The sequence below is a fragment of the Chrysochloris asiatica genome, unplaced genomic scaffold (assembly GCF_000296735.1).
Source record: "Chrysochloris asiatica unplaced genomic scaffold, ChrAsi1.0 scaffold00008, whole genome shotgun sequence".
In the NCBI taxonomy this organism is placed as follows: Eukaryota; Metazoa; Chordata; class Mammalia; order Afrosoricida; family Chrysochloridae; genus Chrysochloris; species Chrysochloris asiatica.
In genome coordinates, this window is record NW_006408526.1 from 11,341,490 (window position 1) to 11,356,626 (window position 15,137).

Consider the following 15,137-nt stretch of genomic DNA (forward strand, 5'->3'; position numbering starts at 1 on the left):
TTGTTCTTCATATAATTCAGCTTCTCAGAGTATTTGCTCAGCATACAGATTATTCAATCTCTTATTCAAACTATGGTGAAGGAATACAACCCTGACACACACCTTTCCTGATTTTAAACCATCCAGTGTTCCCTTGTTCTGTTTGAACTACTGCTTTTTGGTCTATGTACAGGTCCTCTTGAGCACAATTAAGTGTTCTGGAATACTCATTCTCTGTAATGTTGTCCATAGCTTCTCAGTCCACACAGTTGAAAGCCTTTGTGTAGTCAATAAAGCATAGGTAAACATCTTTTTGGTACTCTCCGCTTTCAGCCAAGATCCATCTGATTTCAACAATGATGTCCTTCATTCCACATCATTGACTCATTGGCAGTTCCCTGTCAATGTACTGTTGAAGCCATTTAAAAAAATTTTCTTTAGCAAAAATTTATTTGCATGTGATTTTAATGATATTGTTTGATGAATTGCACATTCCATTGGGTCACCTCTCTGGAATGGGTACACATTTGATGTCTTCCAATCAGGTGGCCAGACATCTCTCTTCCAAATTCCTTGGCAAAGATAACTGAGTACCTCTAGTGCTGCATCAGTTAATTGAAAGATCTCAATGTGCATTCCATCAATTCCCAGTGTCTTGTTCTTTCATGCACCTTGGACTTCTTCATTCAGTTCCATTGGCTCTAGATCATAGATACCTCTTGAAATGGTTGAACAGCAACTTTTTTTTTTTTTTTTTTTGGTGCAGTGACTCTGTGAATTCCTCCCATCTTCCTTTGATGTGCTCTGCATCATTCAATATTTTGTTCATAGTATTGCAAGCCGAGGCTTGAATTTTTTCTTCAATTCTTTCAGCTTGAGAAATGCTGAGTGTGTTATTCCTTTTTGGATTTCTAACTTATCTGTCAGTTTGTTGTACTGTGGTGGATTGAATATTGCTGTGATGCTGGAAGTTAGGCATCTGGAATTTTAAATGCCAGCAGGGTCATCTGTGGTGTACAGACTTGAGCTGAGCTTCCAGAAAAAGACAGACTAGGAAGAGAGGCAGACTACTTCTGAATGCTTAGCCATGGAAAACCTTATGAATAGCACAGAAACACTGACAGGTAGCACCAGAATATTGAATATTGAAACACTCAGCATAGCACCAGAATGTTGCTAGGTAGAGTGCCAGAAGATGAACCCCTCAGATTCGAAGGCACTCCAAATATGACTGGAAGAGCTGTCACCTACAAGTAGAGTTGACCATGTTGACCTGAAGCAGTAAAGCTTTGGAGGCTTTCATTTGCTGATGGGGGACAATTCAAAATGAGGAAAAACAGCTGCAAACATCCTTTAATAATCATAACATGAAATTTATGAAGCATGAAACAGGGAAAATTAAAATTTCTCAAAAATGAAATGGAACACATAAAGATCTCTATCATAGGCATTAGTGAATTGAAATGGACTGGTATTGGCCAATTAGAATTTGATTGTCACATGGTTTACTATGACAAATTGAAGCATGGCATCACATTCATTATCAAAAAGAACATTTCAAGATCTATCTTGAAGTATACTGCTGCCTGTGATAGAGTGATATCCAGACTCCTACAAGAAAGACCAGTTAATACCACTATTCTCCAAATTTATGTACCAACCACTATATCCACTGATGATGAAATTAAGAATTCTACCAACTTCTTCCATCTGAAATTGCTCAAATATGAAATCAATATGTATTGATAATTACTGGTGATTGGAATGCAAAGACTGGAATCAGAGAGGAAGGATTAGTTATTTGGAAAATATGGCTTCAGTGATAGAAACAATGCTGTAGTTCTCATTATAAAAATTTGCAAGACCAATGACTTATTTATTGTAAATACCTATTTTAAACAACATAAAAGATAACTATATATATGTATTCACCAGATAAAATATACAGAAATCAAATTGACTACATCTGTGGAAAGAGATGATGGAAAAGCTCCATATTAGTGGCCAAAACAAGGTCGGGCAGACTGTGGAACAGACCATTAATTGCTCCTGTGCAAGTTCACACTGAAGCTGAGAAAATTAAAACAATCCTATGTGAGCAAAAATATGACCTTGGACATATCCCACCTGAATTTAGATATCATCTGAAGAACAGATATGATGCATTAGACACTAATGACCTAAGACCAGAAGAGTTGTGAGATGACATCAGCATCATCGTACAAGAAGAAAGCAAAAGGTCATTAAGAAGACAAGAAAGAAGGAAAAGATCAAAATCGGTTTCAGAAGAGACCCTGAAACATGCTCTCCAGTGTAGAGATGGTAAAGGAAATGGAAGAAATGAGGTGGTAAAAGAACTGAACAGATTTCAAAGGACAACTCGAGGAGATCAAGTCAAATATTATAGTGCAACGTGCAAAGACCTGGAGCTAGAAAACCAAAAGGGAAAAACACACTCAGCATTTCTCTTGATCATGTGGTACCTTTGAAATGGCAGAACATAGACAAAATTATTTTGATATAGTGACTGCATTGCTTCCATCTTCTTTTGATGCTTCTTCCCTTGTTTCATTACTTTGCTTATTGTTGTTGTAATATAGTGATGTGTGGTCAGTTCTGTCTCATAGCGACCCTGTACAGGGTTTCTGAGGAGTGGCTGGTGAGTTTAAATTTAGCAACCTTGCAGTTCAATCCAAAACTGCAGTACAGGCTCATCCGGCAGCACCCCACCAACACTTCATATTTTGCCCAAATGCTGCTGTTGTTAAAACAGTGACATTGTATCAGTGCTGACTCAGTGACGCTGTATAGGGTTTCCAAAGGGCAGTTGATGAGTTTGCAACCTGATACTTGGATTGCTTTTTTCCAGTTCTTTCTGCTTGAGCAATATTGAGCATGTTCTTCCCTTTTGGTATTCTAATACTTGACTTTGTCTCCTCGAACTGCCTTTTGAAATTTTCAGTTAAATTTTTACTTCCTTATATCTTCCAGTAACTGTAGTTTCTGTATGCTCAAGAACAAGTTTCAGAGACTCTTCTGATATTCAGTTTGGTCTATTTTTCCTTTCCTGTTTTATCGATCTTTTGTTTTCTTCATGGATGATTTTCTTGTCATTCCACGACTCATCTGAACTTCAGTCACTAGTGTGTAATGTAACTAATCTGTTCTTGAGATGGTCTCTAAATTCAGGTAGGATATACTCAAGATCAGATTTTGGCTCTCGTGGACTTGTTTTAATTTTCTTCTGCTTCAGCCGGAACTTGCTATGAGCAATTAGTGACCTGTTTCACAGTGTGCCTCTGGCCTTGTTTTAACTGTTCTCCACTGTTTCTTCCCACAACTGTAGTCAATCTGATTTCTATTTATTTCATCTGATGGGGTCTGCGTGTATAGTCACTGTTTATGTTCTTAAAAAAGTGTTTGCAATGAGTAATTATTGGTCTTTCAAAATTCTATTATGTCATTTCCAGCATTGTTTCTGTTCATCATAGCTTTTTATCCATTGTTGTTCTTGTTAAGTGACAGCAAGTCAAGTTTGACTCATAGTTTCTGAAGAGCAGCTGGTGGTTTGAACCTCTGATCTTGTGGTTAGCAGTCCAGTGCTTATTCTGTAGTGAAATACCAATCCACCATTTTCTCCATTGTTGTTCTTGTTGTTAAATGACTTCAAGTCAGTTGGGATTTATAGTGACACTGTGAAGGATTTCCTTGGAGTGGCTGGTGAATTTGAACTGCTGACTTTGCGGTTCACACCTACCTTGCCGGTCTAGTGCTTATAATACAGCACCACACCAGGACTCCATTTTATCCATTGTTGTTTTTGTTAAGTGTGGTTGAGTCGGCTCTGACTCATAGCAACCCTGTGGAGGGATTCCAAGGAGCGGCTGGTGAGTTTGAGCTGCTGAACTTGCAGTTCAAACCGACTTTGCAATCCAGTGTCTTAACCCACAGCACCACACAAGAACTCCATGTTATCTATTAGGGCTTAGTTTTTCAATGTTTTTCTCATTGCAGTGATGCTTTAAATAGTTAAAGTTTATTAAGGTTTCAATTTTTATTTCAAAATATCTTTATTCATTCTGTTCTCAAATTTTTTTTTTTTTACTAAATTTATATTTCTAGGTTCACAGTCTTTTCTTTCTTTTTTCTGTCTTATTTTCTTGCTTTCTTTTATTCTTTCTTTCAGCATATTTTGTGTTTCATTTTTGTAGTTGGGAAGTAGCTGGCAGTTTTTTTGTTGTTTGTTTTAAATAATCAGTTATCTGTGTGTTTATCTGTTACTTTTTCTTTCTTTTTTGTTAATTTTTTTGAAATTTTACTGTGGTGTACCAGGTGTAGATTTAATTTATCCTAGTTGGGATTATTTGAACTTTCTGAATTTGTGAACACTGTATTTTATCAGTTCTGGAAAATTCTCAGAAATCTTTCTTTTTAAACTTTGTTTCTGTCTCATTTTATCAACATAATTTATAGAACACTGCTTGTGCATCAATAATAGTCCTTCATTTTCTTCTCCATAAGTTTTAATTATAACGTATTTTATATCTTTGCTTTTTGCTGCTGCTGCATTCTGAATTGCTTCTTTAAATCTGTCTTCTAGCTTAATAATTCCCATTTCAGTTCTCAGTAATCAGTTTTCAACCAAGCCATTGAATTTGTAAGAGTTATTATGATTTTCATATTTTAGAGGTTGTAATTTGTTCTATTGCAAATCTGCTTGATCATTTTGTATAGTGTTTTCTACCTTTGACATATTTTTATACTCTTTTTTATTTCTTTATTCTCAAAATGCAGTGTCTGTAGATGTTTCTGCAGTGTGCTATCTCTTTTGTTTTCTGATTATGTTAATTATTTCCTCATCTGCTTTGCTATTTTTGTTGTTGTTGCTGTTTGTTTTTTGTATGAACTTATATTCCTAAATTTTTTTTTGGGCAGATTGCTTTGAGGTCCAAGTGTAAAGTATAAGACTTTCTACAAGAGCGAAGTGGCATTTACTTAGTCTAGGCTTCAGGACTGGTATAGTACAGGGAGAACATTTTCTTTCTCCCCACCTTCATCCCAGAGCCAAGATAAAGAGAAGCAAATGCCCTTAGTCTTTCCCTCCACAGGACAGATTGTTTTCTAATTAAGCAAATTAGGTGCTACAATTTGGAAGTTCTGAATTTCTGTCTCCTGTCTTTGAAAGTGTGTATTGTAAAGATCCAAAACTTGGAGCATTTTGTACAGTAACTGGCAACAGTTTTCAAAGTGTCAAAGTCACAAAAGACAAACTAAGAAAATCCTACCAGGGCAATTCTACTTTGTCACATGGGGTTGCTAGAGTTGGAAGCTACTCAACAGCACTTAATATTAACAACAAGACAAATAATAGCAAAATGCAATGTGATATTCTCTTGAAACACAGGAGATAATTTTTGGAAAATTGGTAAAATTTGAATAAGATCCATAGTTTAGTCAATGGTTTTATTCCATTGTTAATTTCCTGGTTTTGGTAATGTAATGGCTGATATGATTATCTACAATGTTAACTTTAGGGAAGTTGAGTTAAAGGTATTATGGGAATTCTCTAGTGTTTCAACTTTTTTGTAAGACTAAACTCTACTAAAAGTAGCTTAAAATAAAAAGTAAACAATATAAGCAGTAGACCCTTAGGGTAGGCAGAGGCCCTGAGGCAAAAATCTGTATCTGTCTCTGGATTGTTGTTTAGTGCTGTGGAGTGGGTTCCATGGGTTTTCACTCATAGCGACTGTATAGGGTTTCCAAGGAGCGTTTGCTGGGTTCAAACTGCCGATCTTTTAGTTCAAACTGACCTTGTGGTCTAGTACTTACCCATAGCACCACACTCGCTTTAAAAAAAAAAGATTTCCCTTCATTTCCCCAGCATCTCCATCACAAATGTTTGAAGTTTTTTCTAATTCATAATTTTTCAGTGGTCTGTGTTATAATGTTTTCTATAGACATCTGGTCTGCTGTATTCTAGAGACAAACATTCAAATTATTTAGCTTCTTATGACCTGTTTTCTTATTTGTAAAATAAGGATGAATGTTTAATTTTAATGATATTCTCATTACAAAAGGAAATACTAAATGTAATGACAAAAGTTTAAATATAGCCAGCCCATTAGGACAAAATCAGTAATTGAGGAAATCAGTCAAAGAGAAAATACGCTAGGAAAAGAAAATAAAACTAGGGGAAACTTTCATGCCAAAAAGAAGACACAAAACAAACAGCACCTATGCTGTAAAATCCTACAAAGTTGGTATTGTAATATCAAAAAATCTTCTGTGTGTTTACTTCTTAATACAAAAAGAAATGGGAAAATGCTCTCAAGTGTAAGATTTAAAGTTCTCTGATAAAACATTCAGCTATGGAAAGCTGATCTTCAATAATGGGTCAACGTCCATTCAGTGGGGAAGAAGTCGTGCTTTTCAACAAAGGGTGCTGGCACAACTGGCTATGCATTTGTAATAAATAAGCAGGATCCAGACTTCACACCATACACAGAACTACTTCAAAATAGATTAAAGACTTAAATCTTAAACCAAAAATATAAAGTTCATGGAATATAACATAGACTTTGTGGCATTGGAGGATTCACACTGGACTGCTAACCACAATGTTAGCAGTTCAAACCTACCAGCTGCTCCTCTGAAGGAAGATGAGGCTTTCTGTTCCCATAAAGATCCTCAAAAACCCTATACAAAGGTCACTATGAATAGGACTCAATGGCAGTGGGAAGATAACATAGGAATAAAGCTAATGGTTCTAATTTTTGGCATAAATACACTATCAAACACAACTAAAAATGCAGGAATAACTGAATAACTGGGACCTCATAAAAGTTAAATACTTACACTTATCAAAAGACTTCACCAAAAGAGGAAAAAGAAAGCCTACAGACTGTGCTATCAGTTGTTCTGTGAATAATAAAGAGTCCACAGAACAGCTGACAGCATGTAAGAATCTGCAGGACATTATGCTGAGTGAAATAAGTCAATCACTAAAGGACAACTATCATATGAAACCATTTTTATAAAAAGTAAAGTGTATGTGTACAGGGAGAAAGGAACATTTTTTAAGACTACGAGGAATGGGAGGGAGGAAGGATGACATGTTTTAGATAGTTGTTGTTACATGCCATTAAGTCAGTTCCAACTCATTGCAACCCTTTATAGGGTTTCCGAGAAGCTGGTGAGTTTGAACTGCCGACCTTGCTGTTCAAACTGACCTTGCAATGGAGTACTTATCCTACAGTACCAGGATGTTGTTGTTGTTAAGTGCAATCGAGTTGGTTCCGACCCATAGCGACCCTGTATAGGATTTTTGAGGAGCGACTGGTGAGCTTGAACCACTGACGTTGCAGTTTAAACGACCTTCAAGTCTAGCGCAATAACCCACAGCACCATACCAGAACTCCTTGACACCAGGATAATAGACATATATTAATTCAGTGACAGGAAAAGCAATATACACTATAGGGGAAATCAGTACAATATAACCAGCATGTCTTTTGAAGACATCAAGAGGTACACAAGAATAAAGGACACCGACTTAATAAAGGTAAATGCTATAACCTACAAATTCTGCAGCAACCATAAGAACACCAAACATTTGTGAGTGATTGCATAAGTAACTATATGCTATATAGATGTGAGAAGACATGGGAGAGTACATGCATATATAGGTGCGGTGGTAGTGTGCTGTGGAGTTGGTTCTGACTCATAGAGAACTCTCCATAGGGTTTCCGTGTCTGTAAATCTTTATGGTAGCGTCTTTCTCCTGTGGAATGGCTGATAGTTTAAAACTGCTGACCTTGAGGTTAACAACCCAATTTGTAACCACTATGCTACCAAAGCTCCTTACATATAGGCATAACTGTATATATATATTATGTACTTGTATGTGCTGCACATATGAGGGTAAGTCAAAAGAAAGGGTATTTTTCTTTTTTTTTTTGGTCATTGAGGGGAAGCCGATTTTGAAATCAGGGCTAATATAAAATATCTTAACAAAACTCAAGCAGACATCTTCCCAAATCACTGACATTTTGCAACAAGTTTACAGAATGCCCCTCCATATATTCAACAACAGTTTTTAGATGAATCAGATGTTTTAAGGGAGGTCAGGAATACCTCAAAGGTTAGCCAAGAGAGGGAAGACAGTCATCCTTGAAGCCCAGAAACTAGTGGGAGACTACCAACTGAAGTCCAGAAACTAGTGGTAGAAGATTGTAGAATTACCACTGGTACAATAGCTACTGAAGATGGGATCTCACATAGTTTGACCATTTCCATTTTAAATGAACATCATGACCTCAGCGTTTTCTGGCTTGATGGGCACCAAAAGTGTTGCAAGAAGATTAGTTAGCTGAAGTAGCTGATCTTTTCTTCAGTCTTTTAAGCAAGATTGAAGCTAATAAAGTTGATTTTGTGAAATAAATCATAACCAGTACTATCCAGAGGACACTGTTCATTCCAAACAGTGTTTTCCCAGGGGATCTGCTGGACCAATTAATTCAAGACAGAGAGGTAACCTTAGATGGTTATGACAACTCCATTTTGGATTCCAAAGGGTTAATCTTGATAGATGTTCTCAAAGGACATACATAGAATGATCATGGAGTTATTAGGAAGAAGTTGTAAAAAAGAATTTGAAAGCTGCATTGGTGAGAAAGGGGCTGGGAAAGTTGCATTGAAGAATTTTTGTCAGTCACACCAATGCACCTGCTCATTCTTCAAGGATAGCATGTTAATGGGAAAAATGTTGATTCTTTTGCTACCATTTTAAAGTGGTGCTATTGAGAAAAAGTATTGTGTAATTGGCTTAAGTTATAGACGATAGAAATACATTTTATCTGTACTTTATAGAAGTTGAATATGTATGTTAGTTTTACTTAAAAAAAAATAAAGATGGTTCTTTATTATGAGTTACAGCCTTGTCCTTATTAATACAATTTTGATTGTATATACGAAATTTCTTTTTTATTCGTCTCTGTTCATTTAAGATTGTCATATATTATGATACTGGAGGAGCAAGTCTCAAATATTAATTTTCCAAGATAGAAAATCTGACATTTTTTGACTGGTAAACAATTTATTCTTGAAATTAAATTAGTTTACAACATCATGAAGCAAAAAATAAAATAAATAAATAAATCCTTTTCTTTCAATTATCTCTTTTTATTTTTACTTGTTTTGTATTATTTATGGCAAATTTAAACCAGAAATTATTGTTGTTGTTTTGTTAAGTGCCATCAAGTCAGTTCCATTTCATAGCAACCCTGAATAAGGTTTCCAAACTTTAAATCTTTCCAGGAACAGAAAACCTTATCTTTCTTCCACAGAATAGCCGGAGGACCTGAACCACTGACCTTGTGGTTCATACTCCAGTGTTTATTATCATATGGAGCTACCGTGCTCCCCACACCAAAAATAAGTGATAACAAATGTTCTCAGCATTTGTTCTGACTACCAACTAGTGATGTTTGTCCTGTAGCAAGGTTGATAAATGCTGTTGTATGTTTCAGCTAGAGCAAATGAAGATAATTTATCAGAAAAATATAGAAAATGAAACTCTGCGTCATCATGTTTTACTTTGTTTTTTAAGATTAGAGAATCAGTCATATGCCTTAGCTATAACTTGAATTTAACAACATAATTGTGGCTGTTTAACAATTAACTAGTATATTACCTCTAAAACATTTATTGTTATTGTTGTTAAGTGCCATCAAGTTGATTCCAACTCATAGAGACCCTGGATAGGGTTTCCAAGGAGCAGCTGGTGAATTTGAACCGCTCATCTTGTGATTCAAATTGACCTTTCAGTCCAATACATTATCCCACAACACCATACCAGGATTTCATTTATAGCTCTTACCTTATAATGAACTTTATTGATATAAGAACCTACCAATATATGAATTATAGCCCAATGTGTTAGAATGGAAAAATAGAATACGTATATCAAAAAGTAAAATCAGAAAAGGTAGTCAACCTGCTGCCAGTGTTGAGGTTTAAGTGCTGATTTAACAAAGTGTCTGCCAATTTTCCTCTTAGATTTCTATTGTTTATGTCAGGTTAATGAGATAGCAGCATTTTAATATTCAGGTGAAATACTTTCAAAGAACAATCAGTGCATATCTGCAATCCAATATTTAATATACTAGATAATATTCTGGATCATTCTTTGCAAATATTTAAGAAGATTAGCTTTCTTTAAAGTGAAGCCATTAAACACTGTTTAGAAAATAAGTGTGAATCAGTTGATGATGATGAAAATGAAGATTATATCAATAAAGTTATAGAACTGGAAGTCCTAAATAGCAGATAATTGTTGTCTTGTTTCTGGTCATAAAAAAATATTTTGGTCCTGGGAGAGAACCTTTAACTAATTGGCTTAAACATCTTACATTTTAGCCTTGACTATAGAGGAAATATTACAATGGCAATTAAAATTAATATGGCAAATCAAATAAAAATGCTTAAAATTAAATTTAAACATTAAAGCTTAAACTTACAGATAATTTTAATCAATTAATAATTAAAATTACTTAGCCATTTTGTATGATACTGTTTACTAGCTTCCCATTTTCTTTTTTAAATAATTTTCTTTAAATTGTGAAATTTTGAAATTTAAGGTGAACAATCTGCAATATAGTCTGAATTTTAGAAATGAGTAAACGGAGGTACAAATAAGTTATTGATAATGGGTAATTAGAGCTTTCTGGGTAAGGAAGCAGTTTTTCAAATAAGAGACTTTGCAATGTATTAATTTATTATTCTGGTTCTTAATTGTTTTTCTCAAATTAAAATTATTTTGTTTATTTTAATTGCTAAGCTACATTACTAAAATATGAAGCCAAATGGACATAATAGGATTTAAGCTTGTGTATGTTGTTGTTGTTATGTGCTGTCAATCAGTTCTGACCCATAGTGACCCTAGAGAGTGTTTTCGAGGTGCAGGTGGTGAATTTGAACTGCCAGCTTTGTGGTTCAAACTGACCCTATGTGAGTGCTTATCCTATATCACCGCAGCAGGACTCCAAAAGCCCGTTTATATTGTGCTTGATCTTTACTTGTGTAAAAGAAATAGGGCTTTTTTTTTTTAAACCTTTGCTGTTTGGCTGTATTGGGCTAAAATTATATTTATTTATTTATTGCTGTTTATTACTTCCATCATTCAGGTTATTTCACAGTTGAGGATCTTGGGCAGGTCAGTCACCGCTGGCTCCAAATTTGACAGAGAAATCTGGTCTAATGAGCTTTCTCCTGTCCTCAACCTCTGGAAGAAACTAAATCAGGTAAGCAGTAGGGTAGTCTTTTGATTTTTTTTTTTTTTTCTCTTTTGTTTTTAATCCCCAAATTGCCCATGTTAGTTAAGTGGTAAAATTCTCATTGATCTGGAGCTCTGATAGCGTAGTGGGTTATGAGTCAGGTTACTACCCACAAAGTCAGCAGCTCCAATTTACTAGCCTCTCCGAAGGACATCCTTTTACCCAAACTCATCAGGAAAAGGTTATTTGGAGGGAGTTTCCAAAATCTATAGCTAGAAGTTGGTGTAGCGCTGTAAGGTGATAATAGATTATATGATTAAATTGTGAGTGTTAACATTAGTCAGTTTTGTTATTTTGTTGGCTATAAAATGAGTCATCTCAGAAGCAGGAATGGGACATTTCACCACCATTACAGAACAGCCAGGAATGGAGGTTCCCTGTGCATTGAACCTCCATGACTCCATGATAGCAGAGGAGTAACTGAGGAACAACAGCTGCAGAATCAAGAACCAAAGTGCCAAAGTGGTGACCTTCCCGGTCCATGGAACAAATGAAGCTGAGTGCCTTTGGACTGGAGGCTAATTTGCACATTGGGGTGCCTCTAGGCACTTTATTGAAGGAGCTAGGTTTGCTGATCTGTGAGGCTAGTCAAATGTCTTCTGACTGAGGCTCATAGTGGAATGCCTTTCAGCATTTGTTGTTGTTGTTATTAAGTGCTGTCAAGTTGGTTCTGACTCATAGCAACCCTACATAGGGTTTCTGAGGAGCAGCTGGTGGGTTTGAACTGCCAACCTTGTAGTTCGAAGTCCGGTGTTGATCCTACAGTGCTACACCAAAGTTTTGTAACATTGCTGGAGCAGGAAAGAGGCCAGGCCAAGGAACTGAGAACCAAAGAGAAGTCTGTCTGTGGGTCCTGCAGAGTAGAGGCTCTCCTGACTGAAAGAACCATACCGTGAACGTTCTGATCCCGAATTAACTTCCCTAATAAACCCCATAAGTGTGAGATGGTGTCCATGTTCTATGTGCCTATTACAATAAGTTATTAAATCCAGCTCAGTAGAGAGTGTTGTGGAAGGGATGGTTGGTGTAATTTTTTTCATTAAGTCATGTTTTCAATGACTGTGATCTTTTAGAAGTAAATCTTAAAGACTTTCTTCTAAGGTACCTCTGTATAGACTTGAACTGTCAACCTTTTAGTTAGTAACTAAGTGCTTAAATGTTTAACACTAAGCGACTCCTAGAGCCAGACTGTTGTTGTTGTTAGGTGCCATCAAGTCGGTACCGACTCATAGCGACCCTATGCAAACAAAATGAAACACTGCCCGATCCTGGGCCAACCTCACTACTGTTGCCATGCTTGAGTCCATCGATGCTGCCACTTGGCCAATCCATCTCATTGGGGGTCTTCCTCTTTTTCTCTGACCCTCCACCTTACCAAACATGATATCCTTCTTCAGCAACTAGTCCCTCCTGACAATATGGCCGAAGTATGAGAGACAAAGTCTGGCCATCCTGGCTTCCAAGGAGCACTCCGGCTGCACTTCTTCCAACACAGATCTGTTTGTTGTTTTGGTAGCCCATGGTACTTTCAATATTTTCCTCCAATACCATAACTCAAATTCTTCTATGGTCTTCCTTATTCACTATCCAACTTTTGCATGCATATGAGGTTATTGAAAAATACCATGGCTTGCATCAGGTGCACTTTAGTCTTAACCTGAAATCTTTGCTCTTCAGCACTTTAAAGAAGTCTTGTGCAGCAGATTTGCCCAATGCAATAAGTCCTTTGATTTCTTCACTGCTGCTTCTATGAGGGCTGATGGTTGAGCGAAGCAAAATGAAGTCATTGACAACTTCAATCTTTCTCTCCATTTATATGGATGTTATTTATTGGTCCAGTGGTGAGGATTTTTGTTTTCTTTACCTTGTGGTGCAGCCCATACCAAAGGCTATGGTCTTTGATCTTCATCAATAAGTATTTTAAGTCCTCTTGGCATTCAGCAAGTAAGGTTGTGTCATTTGCATATCACAGGTTGTTAACGAGCCTTCCTCAAATCCTGATGCCAAATTTTTCTTCATATAATCCAGCTTCTCTGATTATTTGCTCTGCATACAGATTGAATAAGTATGGTGAAAGAATACAACCCTGGCACACACCTTCCCTAATATTAAACCATTCAGTGTTTCCTTGTTCCCAGAGCCAGACTACTGGACTTCAAGTCTCAAAGGAAAGTTATCCAATTTCTCTGAGGCTCAGTTCTCTTCTCTGTAAGAAGGAATAGTGGTAGTACTGACTTCATAAGAATGTCATGATGGTTACATCACATTTGTATAACTTTCTTAACAATGCCTATGATATATGAGCACTCTGTTACTAATTTTATTTTTACTGAAGGTGAAAATAATTCTATTATGTGACCATTAACTCTTTTGTCTTTTCCTGTGTAAATGACTTATATTTATTATTTGTATAATTACGTTATTATTCAGTCATTCATTCAAAATGTTTTGAGCAGCTAGTATGTTTCAGAGGCCTTATGCTAGGAACTGTACATAGAGTGTTATGAAGAAAACAGTCATGGTACCTACTCATGGAATTTACAGTCAGTTGCCATTGTGGGAAGACTGAGGGAATAACAAACTCTGCAGGGGACGCCTATGTGGTGATGCCACAGTGAATGACCAGCTGTTTCATAGGTGCTCGTAGCTGTATATACTAGAGTGGAACTCAAAAGTGTTTGAGTGAGTTTATGTACCTTTTGGATTTGTGAGCATCTAGGGGACATTTTGGAGTCCTGATGTGGTGCTGTGGGCTAATGCACAGGATTGCAAAGTTGGTTTGAACTGCAAGGTTGGCGGTTCAAGCTTACCAGTCACTCTTTGGAAACCTTATACAGACTAGATGGCACTTAACAACAATAGGGAACATTTTAAATGAAGGGAAATCATGATGTCTTCTAAACGGGAAGTGAGGATGAGAGAGAAAAGAGGTCTTGCTAATGAGACCTGAGGAATGCCAAAATTTACAGCTTCAGTTAGGAAAGGAGTGGGCAGAGTATTGATGAAGAGGAGCAAAAACAGAAAGGCAAAACAAAGCAAGAACACAGAAGATGATAGTTAGTGTCAGATACCTTGAGGAGAGAATGTTTCATTAGAAATCTTATAGTTAGTTAATTGTTCCAAACTATTTTTGAGAGGTTAAGCAAAATGACAGAGTTGACTATGGCTTATTTATTTTTTTATAACTTTTTGTTATAAATTAAGTGAAGGTTTACGGACAAGACCATCAGTTTTACATTCAATAAATCATGCACTTTGATTCATGTCAATCCCCTCTATGTAATAACAAAGGAGTTCTGGTAATGTAGTGGATTATCAGTCTGGCTGCTAACTGCAAGGTTAGCAGTTTGAAACTTCCAGTTGCTCTGCATGAGAAAGATGAGGCTTTCTGCTGCTGTAAATATTTACAGCCTTAGAAACCTTTTACTGGGTTCCTATGAGTCAGAACTAACTCCATCCATATAACAACAGTTTCCCACTTTCTTCCTTCATATCCCTTATTTCCATTCCACCTTCCTTCATATCCCTTCTCAATTTTGTCCTTAGGTAAATGTTGATTTTTATTTATTTATTTTTTTTGTTTAATTTTGAATGGTTGACCATTCCATGGGGATCATACCTTACTAATGTTGTTATCCTCCCTATATACCTATCTACTGCTTAGCTGAAAATTGATGGTGAGTTCTGTTCCAGAACTGAAGAGTGGCCAAGGGCTATAATCTTGGGGTCCTCCAGTCTCTTTTTGACCAGTAAGTCTGGTCTTTTTTTGTGATTTTGAGTTTTTTTCCATTTTCTCCCACTCTAGCCATGACCTTCTAATGTGAT

The 15,137-nt window shown here is 36.3% G+C and overlaps 1 protein-coding gene across 2 annotated transcripts in view; it reads left to right on the forward strand.

The window, feature by feature from the left end:
• DYNC2H1 (dynein, cytoplasmic 2, heavy chain 1) overlaps positions 1 to 15,137 on the forward strand; it is a 369,106-nt gene that overhangs the window by 284,186 nt on the left and 69,783 nt on the right. For both annotated transcript variants that reach the window (XM_006833779.1, XM_006833780.1), the window contains one exon: positions 11,163 to 11,279. In XM_006833779.1, coding sequence (XP_006833842.1) covers positions 11,163 to 11,279 — 117 coding nt within the window. The remainder of the gene's footprint in view (positions 1 to 11,162; positions 11,280 to 15,137) is intronic.